Source organism: Aethalodelphis obliquidens, unplaced genomic scaffold, assembly GCF_003676395.1.
Source record: "Aethalodelphis obliquidens isolate GAN/ISIS:26980383/991018 unplaced genomic scaffold, ASM367639v1 scaffold70, whole genome shotgun sequence".
Lineage (NCBI taxonomy): Eukaryota > Metazoa > Chordata > Mammalia > Artiodactyla > Delphinidae > Aethalodelphis > Aethalodelphis obliquidens.
Window position 1 is genome coordinate 6,060,066 of NW_020838014.1, and position 22,697 is coordinate 6,082,762.

The 22,697-nt window shown below is 41.0% G+C and overlaps 2 protein-coding genes across 5 annotated transcripts in view; one reads left to right on the forward strand and one right to left on the reverse strand.

Moving 5' to 3' along the window:
• Positions 1-1,533, reverse strand: part of GDAP2 (ganglioside induced differentiation associated protein 2) — a 71,168-nt gene extending 69,635 nt beyond the window's left edge. For 2 of the 3 annotated variants that reach the window (XM_027091144.1, XM_027091145.1), the window contains exon 1: positions 1,365-1,523. The gene's annotated coding sequence lies outside the window, so the exon portion shown is untranslated. Of the gene's footprint in view, positions 1-1,364 lie in introns of all 3 variants that reach the window. The other variant, XM_027091143.1, reaches the window with a different exon arrangement.
• A 105-nt stretch (positions 1,534-1,638) lies between these two features.
• The window catches only part of WDR3 (WD repeat domain 3), a 37,484-nt gene continuing 16,425 nt past the window's right edge, over positions 1,639-22,697 (forward strand). Inside the window, exons 1-13 of one of the 2 annotated variants that reach the window (XM_027091142.1) lie at positions 1,639-1,697; positions 5,167-5,374; positions 6,378-6,587; positions 8,897-9,015; positions 10,647-10,725; positions 11,910-12,005; positions 13,252-13,365; positions 13,521-13,622; positions 14,522-14,619; positions 15,551-15,658; positions 16,180-16,410; positions 19,171-19,264; positions 21,684-21,785. In XM_027091142.1, coding sequence (XP_026946943.1) covers positions 5,204-5,374; positions 6,378-6,587; positions 8,897-9,015; positions 10,647-10,725; positions 11,910-12,005; positions 13,252-13,365; positions 13,521-13,622; positions 14,522-14,619; positions 15,551-15,658; positions 16,180-16,410; positions 19,171-19,264; positions 21,684-21,785 — 1,524 coding nt within the window. In that variant the 5' untranslated portion in view covers positions 1,639-1,697; positions 5,167-5,203. Of the gene's footprint in view, positions 1,698-1,782; positions 2,033-5,166; positions 5,375-6,377; positions 6,588-8,896; positions 9,016-10,646; positions 10,726-11,909; positions 12,006-13,251; positions 13,366-13,520; positions 13,623-14,521; positions 14,620-15,550; positions 15,659-16,179; positions 16,411-19,170; positions 19,265-21,683; positions 21,786-22,697 lie in introns of those variants that run through there. The other variant, XM_027091141.1, reaches the window with a different exon arrangement.

A 22,697-nucleotide genomic window follows, 5' to 3' on the forward strand; every position in this document is an offset into this window, starting at 1 on the left:
GTGATTGTCCTTTCCCATAATATTTAATAATGTTAAATTAATTTTTTAAAGATAAAATCATGACTCATTCTAATACAGAAGTGAACATGGTTCAAGATTTTATTTAACTCACAAAGGAACCAGCCAGATGGTTGATAAAGGGAGTCCCAAAATTGGGCTCATTAATAGATCAGGAATACTGAAATGAATGTACGTGAGGCAAAACTTCCACTCAACCTCTAAAAGACATGTAGAATTTTCATGTCTACAAATAAAATGATTTAGTATTGACAGTAGTTATCTACAGTTTATACAGCTGTAAAATAACTTTCTTAGAATCAGGTAATACAAGGGGTGTCACCGAGATGGAATCTAGACTATGTACTAAAGCACGTTTTTTCCTCATATATATACACATTTTTTCGTATATTAGCCATACACGTTCACCTAAACGCTCCCTTCCCCATCAAACTTATCTGAAGTAAGTCTGTTGCCACAATTTCCTCCTTTCTCATTCATCCAACCCACCGGAGGCTTGGTTCAAACACCTACACTGTTACATCTATTTACAGCCTGATCATATCCATTCTCTACTCTTATCATTTTCTTGAATATGGCAGACTAGGTGAACATGTCTTAAAAACTCAAGAAACGCCTGAAGAAAATCAGGTAATATAGATAAAACTCTATTTTCTAAGCTGGCTGCAGCTATCTTGAAGGCACAGACTTATTTCTTTTATATACCTATATGTTAGCTTTAATCTTCCACAGCTACAGACATCAGAACTCCTTTCTAAACACTTTTATGCAGCCCAAGAATAAAATCGGACAAAACTGCAAGAAAGAAAAGCTAATTCCCACTTGGTGACAGAGCACCTAAAGCCTCAATTACCAAGCAAGGAGGAGTCAGCCCTGGTCACTTCCCCCTCCGGCGACCAAGGAGCGGAAACCAAAAGCCAGACCAATGTCACTCCAGGGACTGCGGAGATCCAGACAACTCAGCATCCTGGGCTCAGCGCCTACCCAGCCCTGATTCGAGCAGCTCTCGGTCCGTGAAACACCCAATCCACACGAGCGACCACACAAACTCGACTCCTGCACCCCAGGACGTGCGCCTCCCCAGGGGCTAGAGCACCACTGTCCCTTGTGCCTGGGTCTGCCTATCCTCTATCTTCTGGTGGGTAACTTCTCCCCGACAGCGCCTCGGGCGAGAGGAACCAGACCAACAGCGGAGGGGGGAGTGCCAGGCTCATTTTTGCGGAGAACTGACAAAACCAGCCCTCTATGCCCGCACCCCCAGCCCTGGCCGAGTCCCGTGCGCCCCCCGCCGCGCCCCCGGCCCGCTCCGCCCCGCCTTCCTTCCCGGCCTCTGTCCCGCCTCTCACAGCATTCCGGCGGTCCCATCCGGGAGGCAGGCACGGCGGGTTAAGTTCCTCGTGGAAAGCGGCCGAGCGGCATCCCCGGACAAGCCTTGCCAGGAGCTCGGCGGGTAAAGCAGCCAAAGTCGCAGGAGGCTGGAAGGACCAGCCGCAGGAGCCCGGGCAGGCGAAACACCGCCTTCCGCTCCCGGCCGGAGCTCACCAATCAGAGCCCAGCTCTTACGTCATTTCCCCCAGAAGGCAAAGGGAACGTCGGGCGGAAGCGGCTCCTCGAGCGGACCCGGAAGGGGTGGGTTCGACGGGCGGGTCCAATCAGCCCGGAGCCTCGTGGAGGCCCAGGTAGGTACCGTAGGCGCGCGGCGGCCGAACGCTTTTTGCTTCGCTCCTCGGGTTTGTTTGGTCCTGGCTGAGGCCTTCCTGGTGCCAGCAGCGGGCGAGGCAGGGGGATTTGGGGCCGGTCTCGAGGGTGGAGGGGCACCTGGGCCACTGCGGGAGCCCCACCGCCGTCCCTGGGAAGCCGGCCGCGGACACCCGAAGCTGGCGCGTGCCGTGTTGAGCTAGTTCACCCGGCGCCTGCAGGGCTCGCCTGAGGATGGTCTGGCAGCGTGGTGGGTGTGCGGAACCCCCACTTCACCCTCTCCTGACTGAAGAATTGGTTTAGGGACATCTGACAGGTCTGTTCCGGCGGTCCAGCCTTTCAGCGCATCATAGAAGCATGTTTTCGGGGGCTGTGGGTTAAGAAGCAGGGGCATAGAGGAAGGTTAGGGCGTGAGCTCTCTCCGAAAAGCGTCATATACACAACATGCATGTGAGACACAAGTGACCAGTACCAAGATGTATGGAAGATCATTGAAGTTCTGAGGCAATGGAAAAGGCTTCGAGAATTGGACTAGCCCCAAAGGAAGTGGGCCTCAGAGGGTAACACTTAGGTAGACGGGCGAATGCATGTTATTCTAAGTGGGAGGAACAGTTTGAAGAAGGCAGGTGACAGGACAAAGAGGGAAACCAGCTAGCCCGACAGAAAAGTTTATGCGAGAACTAAAGAGGAATAGATAGGTTGAGTGCTTGCGAACTGCACACTGTTTAGCTCTTAAAGGGTTTTGGGGTAGGATTAGTGCGTTTGAAAAGATTAGTCAGGTAGTATTAATGACTTTTAAAAGAAATGAATGAAAAACATGGAGGTGGAGGTGCTACATAGTGCAGGAACCCAGTGATAAAGAGCTGGAACAGAAAGTAGTGGAAAGAGAAAAGGATCCTCCTTCAGAGAAACAGGTAGAAGTTTCTGACAAAAGAGAAGACGGAGGCAAAGAAATAGTTTAGTGGTTAAAAGAGGAAATTTTGGTGTTTGGTTTGTAATCTGGCTTTGGCACTTAAAACCAGCTGAATGACTTTGAGCTAGCTATTTCATGTCCCTGTGTCTAGTTTCTTTGTCTGTAAAATAGGGATAAGAATACCAATCTTGCAAGGTAACTGTGAAGGATCCTTTTAAGCACTTTACATGTATTAACCCACTTAATTCAATTAATTATGATCAATCCAATTAATAAATATGAAATTAACTGCATATGTTTACTCAGTTATATATATTTTAATGTATCAGTTACCATATAGTAAGCACTCTTTCAGTATTGGCTGTTTAAATAATACTAATGAGCCAAAGGTTACTACAAGGTTTTGAGCCTGAATGGCTTGGAGAGCTGTGTGTTTTAGACTCAGAAAAAAATGAGTAGGGTTCAGGAAGCAAGGTAGGTTTGGTTTTATACACGTTAAATGTGATACTGCAAGGTGTTCGGATGGGGATGTCTAATAAGCTCTTGGAGCTATATAGTTAGTATTCAGGTATGTAAGGCCAGACTGGAAGTAGGGATGTGGTGGGTCCCTGGGCCTAGGCGTGCTGTATGAAGTCTCCAAGGAAAATACTGTGGTAGATGGCGGAAGACTACCATGAACAACAATTACAGTTAAGGGGCTGGGGCCAGAGGAGTAAGATGAATTGGTAAAGAATTGATCAAATGGCCCAGGTGAAGAGCGTTTTTGCCATGTTAATATTATCTTCCCTTCATTTTTAACTGGCTTTATGTTGGTTCCTAGGAGAAGAAAAATGAGGCCTGTAAGTGGTCATTAAAAGAAAGTATTAGTACAGGCATTGAATATTTTCCTGTTAAAGTAGACTAAAACATCAGGTTGTAATAGAGACCATGTAGCGTTAAACCAAACAAACTGAACCAACAACAACAACAAACAAAAACAGCTCCAGAAGAAGGCTGTAACTTCTGTTTAGTATTCTTGTGTTTTTTAAGTTGCACCGGTGTTTGGGGGAATACCTTTCACATTTCCATATTAAGAGCAGACAAGCTTAATTTATCTCCTTCACCAGTTGTCTCTTATGGTAACCAAGTGTTTCCAGTGAATTTGATTTAGTGCAGTTGTTAAAACCAAAGCTGGGCCCGCCCGCTGTGGGCAGTCAAGCCAGTCTACTGACACCGGGTTGTGGTGAAGGAAAGTGCACTAATGCTAAGTGCAGCTAATGCTGAGAAGACACCCCTCCCCCACACTGGCTTTCAGGGAAAGGTTTTTAAAGTCAAGGTGAGGGAGAGGGGGTGGGGCATGTGATCAGCTGGTGGGCATTTTTCTGATTGGTTGGTGGTGAGGTAATTGGGAGTCAACACCATCAACCTTCTAGTTCCAACTGGCCTGGAGTCTACCTGCTGGTGGTCAGCATTCAGTTAACTTCTTCCACCTGATTGGGGTTTCAGTATCTGCAAAACAGCTCAAGGATATGGTTCAAAATATTATCTCCATAGCCCTTGACGAGGAACCTAAAGATCCTTGATTTTGTTTAATGGCTAAAACTATTTTTATTTTGTCTTGCTTGATTCCTTTGTTTCTGCATTTTCTCACTTCTCTGATTACATTTGCTCTTTGGAACTCAGGGAAGGCTTAGGAGGCTAAAGGTTTTCTACTAACGGGAGGCAGGTGGAGGACATGGTGTGGCGGGGGCGGGGGGGCGAGGGCTGGGGGGCGGCGGTGGTGCCTGACCTGGGAAGGCCCTGTAGTGTCCTGCTCAGTTACACAAGAACTATGGCAACTTTGAAAAACAGTGTGCCAAGGGCAGGTGACTGCCCTGCTTTGGAAATCCAGGGCATACCTGCACGTATTAGTTACAGTAGTTCTCAAAGCGGGGAACCGCAGCAGCAGCATCACTTGAGAACTTGTTAGAAATGAAAAATCTTGCGTCCCACCCCAGACCTACTGAATCAGAAATAGGCCCTGGGGATGTGCGGTGAAGGTGGTTCCCAGCAATTTGTTTTCATAATCCCTTGGGTGATTTAGATACATTCTGGAGTTTGAGAGCCACTGTGCTCGAAGGTAAGTGCCACAAGATCAGGGATTTTGTTTTACTCAACACCATATCTCTGGCGTCTAGATCAGTGCCTGTCTCATTATTAGTAGGTTTACAACAAATGCTCACCAATAAATATTTTCAGTCTCAGGCTGTCCGTCTCCGTGTAAAAACTTTGATGGTAGTTGAATGGGCAGAAGCAAATTGTTAAGCTGCATTGGGGCTACATGTCAGAATTTGTGAGGTGGCCATGACAGTGTGATCAATCCGAAACTTGAGTGAGAGATTACACATTGAGTCAGCAGTGAATAAAAAAATGGAGATGTCTGGGTATTTTATGTCAGTAATATATTCAAAGTAAATGAAGGTTAAGCAACCACAGGTCATGTACTTTTAACTACATGATATGCAGTCGGTGTTTGCCAGCCTAGCAGAACCCAAGAACTCAGTTTTCTTTGTTTGCAGGTGCAGCTGCCTCACTTGTGGTATCAGATGTTAGAACATGGGGCTCACCAGGCAGTACCTACGCTATGTTGCCAGTGCAGTCTTTGGCCTTATTGGCAGCCAGAAGGGTAATATTGTCTTTGTGACACTTCGTGGTGAAAAAGGACGCTATGTGGCAGTACCAGCCTGTGAACATGTTTTCATCTGGGACTTAAGGAAAGGAGAGAAGGTATGCGAGAAATCACCTAGATTGATATTGATTTATGGGTATTTGAGGGTGGAGGCAGAAGTGGGAGAGCTCTGCTTTGTCATGCACAGACTTTGTCATGCACAGATTTTTTTTTTTTTATGTGTGTGCCTCTAGAAATTTTTCCTTTGGGTCTAGATAGCCAAGTATCACATTCTATTGTGCTCTTCTATACTGTATTCTGAAAACCACAACCAAAAGAGCTTACCTCTTGGGTATTTATTTGTAGTGATATTTACAGGTAATTATTTGTAATCATTATTCCCAACATGTTTGTTTTTCTCTACTTTACCAGTTCTCCATTTTTGAAGTTCTTCTACTTGCCCTCACAACTAGTTACAGAATATTAAGCATTTAAAAGGAATATTGCTATGTTGACTGAATCTTTTTCTTACTTATGCAGATGAGGCCCAACGGTTGTTAAACTAGCCTTTGATATCTTGTATGACTCTGAATTCCCAAGCCTACCGCTTCTGCCAAACAAAATACAGGCATTTTGATCTTGTCCACTCACTTTGTGACCTCCAAGAGGTTAATACTTTGATACTTAGTGTCCCCCAGCGTCCCTTGGGGATACATCACTGTAGCACTCCAGTGCCATGCAGGTTGGTTTCTGGGATGGGGCTCAGTTAAATCAAGGATGTGTTTATAACCCTTTATGGAAAATCGTTTGGTGTTGACATAGAATAAGGACTTAGTAATTTATTCCATTGCCTGGGAAATTTTGGCATGTATTATGCTAATGTAGAGCTTTGGAGAAACAGTATAGTATAGCTTTACCTTTTCTTGAATGTTTCATTACCCTGTACAAATAATAATTTCTATATTAAAGAACTTGAGATAGAGTCCGGAGACTCATTATTATTCATAAGAGTGATTTGGAATTATTGATGCTCTTAATTTTACTGTGCCTGATTATTCCCACACTTTTTCCTTGATGACATGCTTAACTCCTCTACATTGTTTTCAATTCTTATTATTTCAGATTCTCATCCTTCAGGGGCTTAAACACGAAGTCACTTTCTTGTGCCCCTCCCCAGATGGGCTGCACTTAGCTGTTGGTTATGAGGATGGGTCTATCCGAATCTTCAGTCTCCTGAGTGGGGAAGGAAATGTGACCTTCAATGGACACAAAGCAGCAATCACTTCCTTGAAGTATGATCAGCTAGGAGGCAGGCTGGCATCTGGGTCCAAGGTGAGACCTTGAATTAGGTGCCCAGACTTTAATCTAGAAAGGAGTGTAAGGCTACTGCTGAAGCAGGTTATTCACAAACATTGTTGCGTGAAACAGTGGGCACTCGGTGTACAAAATAGTATAGATGGTAGAATAGCGTGAGACGGATGGATATGAATTGGGTGGTTCATTTTGTTTCCTGTCAGATTCACTGATAAAAGACTATTAAATACAGGAACAAGATGAGGATGCCCATGATAGTTACTTTGTAACATCATTGTGGATATGCTACCCAAAACAGTACACAAGTTGGGGGGAACAAAACAAATTGGAAAAGGAGAGTCAAAATGATGATTCTTGGCCATTCGTTTTGGTAAAATCGGTAGCTTTCCTATATCTCAGTCATCAGAAAATAGAATAAATGATTCCATTTACAAAAGTATGTTAAGTAATGGACACAAAAATACTGTGAAACTTTACTAAAGAATGTAACAGAAGACTTGAGTGAATAGAGACACAAACCATGTTCTTGAATGGCAAGACACAGTATTGAAAAGACGCTCGAATGTTCTAATTAGTTTATACAGATAAAGCAATTTAAATATCCCAAAGGTCTTTTTGTTGTTTTTTTAGAATATGACCAAATGATTTAAAAGAACATATTGAAAAAACAAATGAATAATAAATAGCAGAATTTTGGGAAAAAATAAAAGGGTTTCAGATTTCTTTTTTCAGGGTTAGATTTAAGAAGTTTCAGATATTAAAATGCATTATGAAGTCATAACTTATAATGTGTTATATTAACCTGGCATTAATACAAAATAGTCAGATTACTGTAACCAAATGGGAATCCAAGAAACAAATACACTTGATATACCTAATTAGTATATTTTAAAGATGACATTTTTGATGAGTAGATAAATGATGGATTACTTATGAAACAGGACTTAAACAGTTGGCTAACTGTTTGAGGGGAAATTTAAAGTTAAAACTTTACCTCATGCTGTGTACCAAAGAGTCACAGATTAAAGACTTAAATATTAAACCATGATATTTTAAGTAAAGTAGAAGATATATAAATAAATATTTATTTGATATCAAGGTGGAAAAAGACTTCAAGCATATCAGCAAGGAAAGAAATTATAAAGGAAAAGACTGATAAATTTGAACGCTTGATATTTGAATATTTAAAACATTTGTGCATTTAAACACTATAAAGAAGTTGTCAAGAGTAAATCCTAAGAGTTCTCATCCCAAGGAGAAATTATTTTTCCTTTTTTTCTTTTTATTATATCTATATGAGGAGATGGGTGTTAGCTGAACCTATTATGGTAATCATTTCACAATATATGTAAATTAAACTGTCATGCCGTATGCCTTAAACTTATACAATGATGTACATCAATTATTTTTTCAATAAAACTGGAAAAAATAAAGTTAAAGGACAATGAAAAAGGGAAAGTATTTAATAGTTCCACTATGAAAGGGAAGGATTAATGTGTCTTAATAACCAAAAAACAAGTGAAAAATAAGACCCAAAGGAAGATGAAAGACATGACTTGGCAGTTCAAAGGAGGTGCAGAATGGCCAGTAATCACCATAGAGCATGTATAGAATTTCTCATTGGTATTCAGAAATGCAAATCAAATAAACATTGAGACAGCCTTTCAACTTTTGAAATTGGCACTGTTTTTTGAGCAACTGATAATATCCAGAGATGAAGGGATGGGAAAACTGGCATTGTCATACATATCCTTGGTGGACCTTTAGATTGGTGCAGCCTTTCTGGAGATCACCCTGAATTGCAGACTTAAGATAGAAATACCTTTTAACCCAAGAATTTCCCTTTTTAGTTTTTATTCTGGTCAGAGATATGTACAAAGATAGAGGTACAAGAATGTTCATTTCCACATATCTATGATAGCAGAAAATTGGAAACTGCCTAAATGGCTGAAATAGAAAAAATTTAAAGTAAATTATGGTATATCCTTAAGGTTGGTTATTATGTGACCATTAAAAATGAGAACAGTGTGGAAAGACATGGAAGTATATTAAATGAGGAAAAGGAGGAGAGTTATACAGTGATAGGAATAGCATGATCTCAGTTAACAACATGTATGTATACATAAAGACTAGAATAGTATACAACAAAATATCTGTGGTGGTTATATCTGGATGGTGAAATCAACTGGTGTTTGGTTCCTCTGTGCTTTTCTGTATGTTTTCCAAATTTTCTATAAGGACTACATATCAACTTTGTAATGAAAATATTGTTTGTCAAGTTAGGCCTTATGTGGTAAAGAAAATTCTTCTATATTTGATTCCTTTAGGACACAGATACTATCGTGTGGGATGTGATCAATGAAAGTGGCCTCTACCGTCTAAAGGGGCACAAGGACGCTGTTACACAAGCATTGTTTCTACGAGACAAGAATCTGCTAGTTACTAGGTAGAGAAATAATAAGTTTCGTTTCCATTTTTCTCTAGGTGAATTCATTGGAGAGGTTTTCAAAGAGGGAATTTGTTTCATTCCTTACTCGTATCTCCGCACTATACTCAAGCTCATGTGCTAGTTTCCTCTTCTCGCTGCTTTTCCTCTCTCTTCCCCTCCCTTCCCCTCCCCTCCCTTCCCAAACAGTGTCATAGATGCTGTCCAGAGTTATTTATAGCATTTTTTAATTCCCTTTTCTGATTTGTCATTATTTTCCCCTGATACCAGCTTTTCCATAATTCCTTAACTCTTCAACAGACCTTGTATAGGATGAGCTGTCTACTTTCTGGATCCCTAGAAAGTCAGAAAAGCCGAACATGGAGCAGTGGGCAGATGCGAATACCAAATGTTTGTCTTAGCCTGCCTCTTGAGAAGAGACATACTCCATACTTAGGCCTTCTGAACATCTCATAGGTTGAACCATTTGAAATTTCCATTTGTGTGGGTTAAAAATGATAGGTTAGATATCAGCAATTTCATATATCAGCAATTTCATATAGCTCAACCTAATATAATAGTTATCATTCCTAAGGAATGACCACCCAGGAAAGTTTGGGATCTTAAGTTTTGCCAGGCAGTAATTAGAAGAACCATAGTAATTAGAACCATAGAAGAACCAGAAGGCAGTGTAGAGGAGCAGCACGAAATGCTGTACCAGTGGTGGATTTGTTCCTGTGGGATAGGATGCAGGGACATTAGTGTGTCTTGTTCAGATAACACATTCTGTGAGGCAATGACTCTACTGCTCTACTAGAATATACATACACCTTATAGCTTAGGGAATGTAAGGGAAAGGAAATAACACCGTGAGGTGGGATTATATAGCAAAGACTTTGTAAATTGGGTTTTTGGTTTTTTCCAGTTTTGTCTTGAAGCAGGATTTATATTAGATTCACATTGGTGAAGAAGCAGGGAACAGGCATTTGAGGCAGGAATAGTAGAGCCCATTGGCAGGGAGATTAAGTGCCAGTTAATGGGAGGTTTTGGGAATGGTGCTGAAGAGCTTGATTTTGAATCCATAGAGAACCTTGAGTTAGTGCAAACTTAGAAGATTAAGATTATCTGACAGTAATGTATTGGATGTGGTGAGGGAACAGAATAGACAGAGACCAGATACGTTATTAAAATAATTCGGGCAGTAGGACCTAACTTCAGGTTTGTGTACAGAAATGGATTGGAAGGAATCGAGGCTTGGAGACTTACCAGAGGAGGCGTTTTCAGGACCTAGAGACTAGCTGGACATAGGAGACAAGGGAGCAGGAGAGGTCTAAGATGTTTGTGTGTTAGAATGAAGGAATGTTGATGCTGTGGCGATGGAAATGGTGGTCAACTGGTCAAGTTCTGCGTTCTGTAGCACTCTGAATTCAAGGTTATTTTTGTGCTTACAGATGGAACATTTTATTTTTCTACCTGAGAATAGACATATAAAGAGTTAGGATTCTTTACTTTTTAAAAGAAAGGTCAGGTAAATAGTAGCATTAGATATCATTGCTGTGTATTGTCTTTTTAAGGCAACAAATAAGTCCTTGATTTTCCTGTTAGTTCAGTGATTCTTCCTAATAAGATTTTTTTCCTATTTCTTCTTCTAGTGGGAAAGATACCATGGTGAAATGGTGGGACCTTGATACCCAGCACTGCTTCAAAACAGTGGTTGGCCACCGAACTGAGGTATATGTAGGGTCATGGGCCCAGGGAAAGAATAGCAAGGCAGAAAGGAAAAGATGGTTTCTTCCCTGGCCCTTTCATGACTTTGTTTTTACTGCTAACAGTAATCAACATGTACTGTCTTTAGAGAGAGAAGTTGGAGTGATGGACAAAGTGCCAACCGTCAGAGCAGATGCAGCTGCTCTGGCATTTAGTAGAAATTGGCCTCGGATAAGTTTTTAACCCATGAATATGGGTTTCATCACTTCTAAATTATAAGTATCCACCTTTATGATCATAGGGAAGTTTAATGATACTGTGTATACAGTGCCTGGCCCAGTGACGTGTAAATAGCAAATTGTAGCCATTATAATAATTACCTGAACATAGATCTGTTCAATAGAGATCAGGGAATACTTTACATCTTGGCATCCTCCTTTGTGCTTTGTTCATACCAGGCATAGGTGAAGGTGATTAAGGGGTACAAACTTCCAGCTATAAAATATGTAAGCCATGGGATGGAATCTACACATAGGGTATATAGTCAATAATATTTTAACAACTTTGTATGGCGATGGATGGTAACTGGTCTTATTTTGGTGATCATTTCATGATGTATAAAAATATTGAATCACTGTGTTATATGCCTTAAACTAATTTAACATTGTTAATTATAACTCAATTATATATATTTTTGTATATATATGCCCTAGAATATATGAGGAATATACACACCCTAGAATTAATGAGGAGGAAAAGCAGATTCTTTCTTGATTTGCAACAGTACTGTTGTTTTCATTGTTTAGTTAGTTCATGGATGTTTGAGGCTAAAAATTATGCTCTGATAGACGTTAATGGGGCACCTTTCATTTGCAAGGCACTGCTGAAATCAAAGAAGTGCCACGCTTGAAATCATTATTTTGAGTGGCTTCTAGTTAGGATTTATTCTGAACAGCCATTATCTAAATTTAAGGATAGGAAATTACAGAGAAACTGCTAGTTACCCCATAAACAACACTTCCACCACAGATCATTTTCTTTCTCAAAGTGAGCTTCCTTGTAGTGTATTTTGAAAGGGTTGTCTTAATATTAGACTTTGCAATGCCAAAGAGATTTCACTACAGTGTACTTAGACTTTTGGAATGTCATGTCATGCATCCTGGAGTCCCTTAATAACCATATTATTTGAATCTTTTTATACCCTGTAGGTGTGGGGGTTGGTTCTGGTCTCAGAAGAAAAGCGACTCATCACTGGGGCTTCTGACAGTGAGCTGAGGGCTTGGGACATAGCTTACCTGCAAGAGGTAATTGCTTTTTTTCTGATCATGGGCAGTGTCATGTTTTAGCGATTTCATAGGCTTGCTGAATTTAGAATCAGATGTAATTTTTGAGTACTTCACATACGATTGGAATTCTCTCTTACTGTGATTTCTAAACAATTTTTTTTCTTCATTCTGTGGTTCATTTGCACTTGGAAGGATAGCTTTAGGCTGACAGCTCTTGGTAATGTTAATGTTTTAGTCTGTAGGGCTCTTAGCTTGATATTCCTTGACCTTTGGGTGTCCACGGATGGACTTCCAAATATCTGTGACCCTCTTCCCTCAAACAAAAATCTATGTGAAATTTGTGTATGTTTATGTAAATATGTATATTCTGAGAAGATCTGTCACATTTTCTCAGATCATCAAAGATTTTGCGTGAAAAGGTGAAAGGTGTTATAGACCTTAGGGTTTAGCTGGAGTTAGGTGTGTGGTGTTGTGTCCAGTAGCCATTTTGATGGGTTCTTCATTAGTAGGCTAGGGTTTATCTTTTTTTTATTTAAGGAGAAAATGTAACCTCTCTTGCAATGTCTTTCAATTCGTAATGCCAATATGAATCTTTCCCTCTAGAATATGGTAGATCTTTCACCTAAGAAGGTTTTAAAATTAATGAGGTCATCATTTTTTCACCTTGTTATGAAACAATAGTCCTTAGACTGTGGAAAGTTATTGGAGCTGGTATAATGAATAATGTTTTGTTTGTATTCTTGATATGGTCAGTTTTTAACACATTCTGATGAATGTGCTGTCGTTGAAGAGGTTTGATCAGAGAGATCACTAAATGGAAGTTATCAGTGGCTATAAGGACAGGTTTCTAAGTCATTAGGGGGGAAAATCACCTGGAACAAATTATTTCAGCTTTTTTTTTTTTAAAATAAATGTATTTATTTATTTTTGGCTGTGTTGGGTCTTCATTGCTGCACATGGGCTTTCTCTAGTAGTGGCCAGCAGGGGCTACTCTTCATTGCGGTGCTCAAGCTTCTCATTGTGGTGGCTTCTCTTGTTGAGGAGCACGGGCTCTAGGCACGCGGGCTTCAGTAGTTGTGGCTTGCGGGCTCTAGAGCGCAGGCTCAGTAATTGTGGCGCATGGGCTTAGTTGCTCTGCGGCATGTGGGATCTCTCTGGACCAGGGCTTGAACCCATGTCCCCTGCATTAGCAGGCGGATTCTTAACCAGTGAGCCACCTGGCAAGCCCTATTTCAGCTTTTATTTTCCCATTTTTATAAAACAGATTGAAGACCCAGAAGAACCAGAGCCCAAGAAAGTCAAAGGGTCTTCCCCTGGAATACAGGACACACATGAAGCAGAGGATGGTACCCTTGAGATGGATGAAGCTCCTGAGGATGTAATTCATTTTTGTTTCTTACCTTCAGTTGAGTTGAGTGGTGGGAAAGTATTCATTTTAGGAAAGATCTTTGTCACCTGCATTTCTTGGGATCATGTCTTTTCAGGGGTCAACAGAACTATTAACCTTCATCTTTTCTCTTGCTTCCTCTGCAGCGCATCCTTACATGTAGAAAAGCTGGTTCCATAATGCGGGAAGGAAGGGACAGAGTTGTGAACCTTGCAGTCGACCGGACAGGCAGGATTCTTGCTTGCCATGTGAGTACCAGGCTTAGAAGAAAATAACAAGGACTTGGCTCTTCCTTTAGAGACTTGTTCTTCTTTCGTATTCAGTGTGGAGGTGAATTTTTCTTTGGTCCTGTTAAGATTTCCTTATATGGTATTGTGTGGACCTGTATTCCCTAACTTCTGTTAGCCCAACAACAGTAATTGCTCTTATTCTTCTTATTATTAGCAAACATTTATTAAATCCCTGCCTTTCTAAACAATTTAAAAGCATTAACTTCTTTTTTCTGTTTTTTTTTAAACATCTTTATTGGAGTATAATTGCTTTACATTGTTCTGTTAGTTGCTGCTGTATAACAAAGTGAATCAGCTATGCGTATACATATATCCCCATATCTCCTCCCTCTTGCGTCTCCCTCCCACCCTCCCTATCCCATCCCTCTAGGTGGAAACAAAGCACCGAGCTGATCTCCCTGTGCTATGCGGCTGCTTCCCACTAGCTATCTGTTTTACATTTGGTAGTGTATATACGTCCATGCCACTCTCGCACTTTGTCCCAGCTTACCCTTTCCCCTCCCCATGTCCTAAAGTCCATTCTCTATGTCTGCGTCTTTATTCCTGTCCTGCCCTTAGGTTTTTCAGAACCAATTTTTTTTTTTAAGATTCCATATATATGTGTTAGCATATGGTATTTGTTTTTCTCTTTCTGACTTACGTCACCCTGTAAAAAGCATTAACTTCTTATTTAGTCTCAGAGTAACATTGTAGAAAGTGGTGAATTCCCACTTTACAGATGAGACAGCAATCCCAACGAGATTAAGTTGTCCATGGTAATACAACTAGTAAGGGAAGAAAGAGAAATGTTCTTACAGAGAAAAAGCTAAATTACAAATTGCCTCTCCTGGACTCACATCAACCTTTTGCCTTTCTAGGGGACTGATTCTGTGCTAGAAGTGTTTCGTATCCTTTCCAAGGAGGAAATTCAGAAGAAAATAGACAAGAAGATGAAGAAAGCTAAAAAGAAAGCAAAGTGTGTTTTCTTAATATTTACTACTAGTCAACAAGTATCGTGGGTGGGCCACATAGTACTGAAGGAAAAACTATGGCTTCTTTAAAGGAGTATTTACTCTGTTTTCAATTACCATTAAATGCTAGGGAAGATTTTATGGAGTGCTGGTAGTCCAAGTTTTTAATTTCTAAATACAGCTTCATAACTATCATATTCCTAGGTCTTGCACTCAGAGCCACACAGAACGAGAAAGGCAGTACAGATATTCAAACATGGCTTCTAAATGATTTAATTCTGAGAGGCTAGCAGTGTGTCTTCGGTGACAACAGCCTATACAGAAGGAATCCAGGTTGCATAGTGCTGACCTTTGGGACTGTGAGAAGGAAGACTGGTTGGACAGTTACATAATTGGAGTTTGGGGGCAGTATAACCTTACAATAAATAGGTCATTATAGCCATAGAAATCAGTTTCTCAGTGGTTGAAATTTATCAAGTCTCAAAGAAATAAAAAGTCACCAGTTTTTAAAAATTTTTATTTGCCAAAGCAAATCTTTTGAGACCTCTGGGTTTTTTTGGCATGGTTGGGTTATAAGTGCAGAGTAATGGGTTTTCTAAAAAGTCCTGAAGTTAGAGAAGTTTACCAGAAACACTTCAGTGGGATAGTTTGAACTATAAAGACTTGTCCCCAGAAATTTTATGGGCTTTTGCATTCAGAATCCATTTATTGAGGGTACCCATAGGATAGAATAACACTTCATATTAATTGCGTTGTGGTTCACAAAGCGTTTTTACGTACACTACATTGTTTAATTCTCATGGTAATCCATGTGGTTAAGTGACTCTTCCGGGTTCAATAAAGGTTGTTGGTCTCAGACCAGAGCTTGACTCAAGTAATAGCAAAGCTTCTTCTAGAAAAGTGATAGCATGATAGTCTTTTTTTTTTCTCCTCTAGATTAAATTCTTGCAAAGAGGAGGAGGAAGACCTTGAAGTCAATGTTGAAATGACTCTGCAAGATGAAATCCAACGGGTGACTAATATCAAAACTTCTGCCAAAATCAAGTGAGTGAAAATGTAGTAGCTGAGGTATCTGAGAGAAGTATCTGAAGTGTTGCTACAAAATTGTATTGGCTTTTCCCACTATTTGTAAGCAGTCTCTGCAAATTACGTATCTGGAGATGGTGATCGTGGCCTCAGCTCCTGCCTCTCACCATGGGCCCACTTACTCATCATCTCATATTTGTTTTCTTATGATAGCGTTTTAGCTTTTTACTTACAGTTCTTTGCTGCCAGTTAAAAAGAAAAATGTATACCCCACATTCCAAAAGGATTTGCGGTCACTTATAAAAAAGAATACATGCACAGAAACAAGTCAGAGCCAGTATCTGAGCTCAGGTTTCTTGGACTTAAAAGCCTATACTAGACGACTGTCCAATACTCAGAGCACTCTTATTTGTAAAATCCTTTATACTTGTTCAAACTTTGTATAGATGGAGGGCATTGCAAAGCTTTTCTCCTAGAAAAAAATTAACCTTGTGAGCTAAGATGGTTGCTGGAACATTTATGAATATTTTCTCATGCAGATCCTTTGACTTGATTCATACTCCTCAAGGAGAGTTAAAGGCTGTCTTCCTTCTGCAAAACAACTTGGTGGAATTATATTCACTGAATCCATCCATGTCAGCTCCTCAGACTGTCAGGACAAACAGAATTACCATCGGGGGTCATCGCAGTGATGTGCGGACTTTGTCATTCAGCTCAGACAATATCGCTGTCCTTTCAGCAGCAGCTGATTCCGTTAAGATATGGAACAGGTTTGTGAAATGATGCTTTCTATAGCTTTATCCAATAGTGTTTTCTTCCCTTTGAGTTAGTTTTTAATACTCTTGATGGTTAGTTATTCTTACGGCCCTAAATACAGTTCCCTCAAAATGTATCTTCAGTGCATTTTGACTGTAGGCCTGTGGAGTTTAGAGTAGGAAAAATTGCCTTTTTAGATTTGGTATAAAAAATGTAAGTTTATTCCATGTCTGAAGCTTATTGCTGTACTTGGCTAGAGAAAAACACAAGCATACTTCCTACTCTAAATTCAAATAGGCTCTTAGTGCTTTACAGTAATTTTACCATGATTTCTCATTCCTCACTTTCCTAGATGACTATTTCACATGTTCTTACCGCTCCTCACACCTCACACCTGTAGCCCCTTTAAGCTGATGACCTTGCCTCCTAGTTCACTGAAGAAATGGAATCATCTAGAAAATGTTCATATGCTCCCACCTTAGCTGCATCTGTATCCACATAATCTTTCTTCCTATGACTGTTGGTGCTCCTAACCAAAAGGTAATCACAAGCTATATTTCTCCTTCTAGCAATTTTCCTTCCTCTCTTGCATCATTAATCTTCCCTCTCTGTTGGGTTGTTCGCATCAGCATACAGATACACTGTAATATCTCCCATCTTGAAGGAAATAATCCTGTTTCATCCTTATCTCTCTGTCCAATTATCTCCCCCCATCCTCTGACTCCTTTTCTCCATCAGACCTTTATCCCCACCATTTCACCAAAACAGCTCTTGTCATCTCATCAGTGGTGTTCATGTTTCAAAATCCAGTGACCAATAAGCTTCGTTTGACACTGTCTTTGAATTGATAACTTTTCTCCTCTTTGAAACAGTTTGAATTTCATTACTTCCTCTTTCTCTGCTGGCTGTTTTTTTCCTCAGTCTTGGCTAGACCCTTTTTATTTTGCTGACTTCTAACTGTTGGAATACTTCAGGGCGGAGTCTTTGAAACTTTTCTCTGTCTACACTCACTTTCTGTGATCTCTAGTCAGGTGGCTTTCTATAAGCTGGTGACACTTAAATTTCTATCTCTAGCCATAGCCTCTCCCTGAACTTCAGACTCATATGTCCAAAGCTTTTGTTTGTATCACCCTTGGATGTCTAATTAGGTATCTCAGATTTTTATATGTCCAAACCATACTTGTGATCTTCATTTCTTCAATAGTCTCCCCACCCTCTGTTCCTACAGACTTCCCTATATTAGTAAATAATTACTTCCTGTGGTTTTTCTAGCCCAAATCCTTGTAGCCATTCTTGATTCTCTCATGTCCAGTGCATTAGCAAATCCTATCAGCTCTACCTTCAAAACTTCCCTGGTGGTCCAGTGGTTAAGAATACACCTGCCAATGCAGAGGACTTGGGTTCGATCCCTGGTCCGGGAAGATCCCACATGCCATGGGGCAGCTAAGTCCGTGTGCCACAACTACTGAGCCTGTGCTCTAGAGCCTGTGAGCCGCAACTACTGAGCTTGCGTGCCACAACTACTGAAGCCCGCGCACTCTAGAGCCTGTGCGCTGCAACTCCTGAGCCCACACGCTGCAACTACTGAAGCCCACCTGCCCAGAGCCCGTGCTCTGCAACGAGGAGCCACCGCAATGAGAAGCCCGCACACCGCAATGAAGAGTAGCCCATGCTCACCACAACTAGAGAAAGCCAAGATGCAGCAATGAAGACCCAGTGCAGCCAAAAATAAATTAAAAAAAATGAGTGTTTAAAAAAAAAAATTCACCTGGAATTCAGCCACATCTCATCACCTGCGCTGCCGTGACCTGGTTCAGACCACCAACATCTCTTATCTGGATTGTAATAGCTTTCTGACCAGTCTTCCATGCTTCCTTACTTGCCCCTCTGTGGTCTATACTCAACACAGCAGCCAGTGTAATCTTTTTATAATGGAAGTTATATCACTTCCAGGAGCTCCATCTCACAAAGACTAACTACAAGCCACAGTCCTTACAGACATTGCCTCTTACCACTCTCCCCTTCTCCAGTGGAGCCACCCTGGCCTTTTCGTTATCCCTTACAGGCGACAGGAGTGTGCCTGTGTCATGGCTGTTGTGCTCCCTTTCTGCGTGGAACCATATTCCCCTTTTGGCTAAGGCTTTCTCCCTCTCTTCTCATCACATGGCCATCCTGCTATCCCCTTCCCACCCTTGTACTCTTGGTCCCCTTCCCCCAGGTGCTGTGTTTCTCCATAGCACCTGCTAGCACCTGATACACCAATATTTGTCTCATTTCCAGAGGATGTTAAGCTTTATGAGATTTGGGGCCTCTTCTGTTTAATTCATTGTTATATCTCCAGCACCTAGAACGGTACCTGGCATTCAGTAAATGTTGAAGGAAGTGGGCATTTGATATCTGTTTGTTGCATGGATGAATGTTTATGGTCCAGTAAAATGAACTTTACTTGTAAGGATACAGTATGCTAATTCGACTTGCAGTCCTCTGGCCTCACTTCTTTGTAGTGGCAGTCTGTTGAGCCCAGCAGATGCTTTTCTCAGCTCTTTCGTAGAATCTGTTCCTTAGGATTGGGAGCCGCCATGAAAGAAAACAAAGTTAGGTGCCGCTTACTAATTTCTCCTTTCACTGTAATAAGCCAGGGTTATTCAGACTTTATCCTTTCTCATATTGATCATTCTGTGTGGCTAAGTTTGTATGAAATGTACATGCTGACCTCTCAGATGGAGAAGCAGGTTCTCTTAACATACAAGTTCTTTATTCCTTCTTTCTCACAGGTCTACACTGCAGTGTATTCGCACGATGACCTGCGAATATGCACTTTGCTCATCCTTTGTACCTGGTGATCGGCAGGTGGTCATAGGAACAAAGGTAAACAGGCTTTTCCATGGATTTGGGGGACTTTTTCTACTCAGTTATTCTTAAAGTTGTTTGAGAAATATGCTTTCTATTTTAACATATGGGAAATGTATTAGGGCCAGATAGTATGAGAGGGTGTTAGTTCATTGCCCTTTTTTTTGAGGTTTTTATTTTTATTTAATTAATTTATTTTGGGCTGCATTGGGTTTCCGTTGCTGCGCACAGGCTTTCTCTAGTTGCGGCGCAAACGGGCCAATCTTCGTCACGGTGCATGGGCTTCTCATTGCAGTGGCTTCTCTCGGGCTCTAGATACACGGGCTTCAGTAGTTGTGGCTCACGGGCTCCTGAGCGCAGGCTCAGTAGTTGTGGCTCACGGGCTCCTGAGCGCAGGCTCAGTAGTTGCGGCTCACGGGCTCCTGAGCACAGGCTTAGTAGTTGTGGTTCACGGGCTCCTGAGCACAGGCTTAGTAGTTGCGGCTCACGGGCTCCTGAGCGCAGGCTAAGTAGTTGTAGTTTGCGGGCTCTAGAGGGCAGGCTCAGTAGTTGTGGCGCGTGGGCTTAGTTGCTCCGTGGCATGTGGGATCTTCCCGGACCAGGGATCGGACCCTTGTCCCCTGCATCAGCAGGTGGATTCTTAACCACTGCAACACCAGGGAAGCACGAGGTTTTTATTTTTAAGTTTTGTTTTCTTTGTGTTTTTTTTTTTAAACCAAATCTTATGTCACATTACAAAGAAAATTAAAATCATGACCTTGAGATAACTGTCACTAACATTTTGGAGATCAGCCTTTCATGCATCTTTTTATGAGCACACGTGTAATTGTGTTTTGAGAAGACTGATGATAAAAGACATTAAGTACCAGCATCATGCGTGGCAGATAGAAGCATTTGGTAAAGACAGCCTGACTGATGAAGTCCTCAGCTGCTAATCAGATTGGGAGATAACCATGAGGGAATAAGCAGACATGGATTTGGATTCAGGTTCTTCCCCTTACGAAATGGGTAATTTGGAGAAAGTCATATAACTTCTCTTAGTGTGTTTCATTATCTACACAATGGAATGGTGACACTTGCTTTTTTGCAGAGCCTTTTCTGCCAGATGGGCCTAGGTTAGAATCCCAGCTCTTCCACTTACTGGCTATAAGACCTTTTGGGCAAGTTACTCAACCCTGTGAGCCTTAGTTTTTTCATGTAAAATGATGTAAATAACCTGCCTCACAGTCTGCAAAGCACTTAGCACAGAGACTGGCTCCCAGCAAATAACTAATAAATAAGAACTAGTAGCAGAAGTAGCACGAATGGTAGTAGTAGGGGTGGTAGTGGAAATAAAGTGGAATAAGGTCTATGGAATATTTTGAAAAGTGCTTTGCAAGTATTTGTCATTATTATCCCCCTAAACTAATGCCATGTGCGCATGATTGTTTTATTAGAAAAACCTATGTTATCATAATGGATATTTTTGGTCCAGCAAAAAGTGTAAAATAAGCTGGAGAGATTTTAGGGTCAGTGTCAGTGAAAGAACATTAAATTTCAGTTAAAAGTTTTCCTCAGTTTTCATTCATTCTTTTAACAAATGTCCATTCACTATCTGCTATTGGGAAAACATTTTGCACATTGCTTCAAAGACTATTTGTATGACTCAGACAGAATCCCTAGCCTAGTCTCTGTGCCGTGCTGCTAACATACATGATCTCATTTCATCCCCACAACAGCTTAGAGGGGTTGGTGATATAAACTCCATTTTTCAGATGGAAAAACGGGCTCACGGAGATGAATTTACCCACAGTCAGAGTTAGAGAGAAGCAGCCCTGGGATTCAAGTCTTCCCCTTACGTTCTTTCCACCACGTGTGCACAGGCTTGTCATAGAGCAGGCTTTGCCACTGTGTGTGTTCCATGCTGGCACCATGACCACAGCATATACATGGTCTAAACAGGAAGCGTGGCTGATAGCTTTCTAAGCTACTGTGATTTTGTTTTTTTCAAGTTCATTGCCCTCCCTAGCATTGTAGGTAGTATTTCTCATTATCAGTGTATTCTAGAGGGGGAAATCAAGAGTTGGTTAAGCCAACTACCATAGAGGATAGTCCACTTAAAGGACTGATTAAGTTTTTTAAAGGTTTTTAAGTTCCCCATTTGCTCTTATGTTTATTCTGATATACCTGTGGCCATGATATTTACCTTTTGAAGTTGAGGAAACCAGTGGAAGTGACAGTAATCCTGTACTACAAGGTTGTACTGTTCCTTAGTTGTACAGTATAGCAACCCTGCCAGGATTAACCCAACATGTCCGTAGGGGATTTAACAACATTTATTCACAGAGGAAGTACAGAGCATGGACCGTGGAAGCCCGTTTCCTAAGCGGTTAGCTACATTGTTGCTGCTTGGTTATGAAACTGTGTAGGTTGTGTGTTCATTTTGTGTCTTCCAAAGACAGGAAAGCTGCAGCTTTATGACTTGGCCTCAGGAAATCTGCTGGAGACAATAGATGCACATGATGGAGCTTTATGGTCCTTGTCTCTCTCTCCAGATCAGGTAACTAAACCAGATGTTAAGATCCGGGCTTCAGTACTCTGGCTGTACTTCCCATTTCTTATATCAAGTTCTACTGCTGCCTAACAGGGATTTGTCTCAGGGTTTCTTTAAAGAAAGCCCACTTCTGTCTAATGTCTAGCTTTTATATATGATGCCATATCTTGTGCCTGATAATATGAATAGCTGTCATTATGATTTGAAATCTTGTTCAGCTGCTGTTCATCATCAGCTCCATGACATCAAATTGCTTACCCTCCTGACTTTGTACCAGTGGTTTGTGATACTTCTTAAGAGGAAATACTTCCTGGGGCAACACAATGTGGAGGATAGAGTAGACTTTTTTGCTTCCCTTTTAGTCCACATATCTATGACTATATAAATCTAGTGATTTTTTAGTAAATATGTGAACCTTTTCAAGTCAATAACGGTGTATTTCCCTTCAAAGGAGTCACCCTGGAGAACTGTGTACTTATTCCAGTAATGGTGCTGTTGCTCAGAACATTTTGAGATAGTTTTTGACAACACCTTAAGGGATTGTGGCCCATTTATTTGAATACTCCCAATGGTGGCAAACCTTCATTCATTGAAAGTAGATATTTTTGGAAAAAAAGGAACCTGGAATTTAGACTGGGTAATGCCATTTGGGGTCAGAAATGAAACAGCATTTAAAATTTAAATAGTAGCAACATCTAGCATTTGTGGAGTGTTCTCTTTTCCAAAGTGTTTTCACATCCATCATGTCATTATTGTTATTTTCACAATGATTTTATAAACTAGGTAGTCTTTACAACTGCACCAACACTGAGGGTCATTATAAGGTTATTTTCCCATGTTACAAATCTCTGAAATAGCAGACATTTGAGATGTAGTTTTCTGACTCTATAGTCCTTATAGCTTACACTAACACTAAAA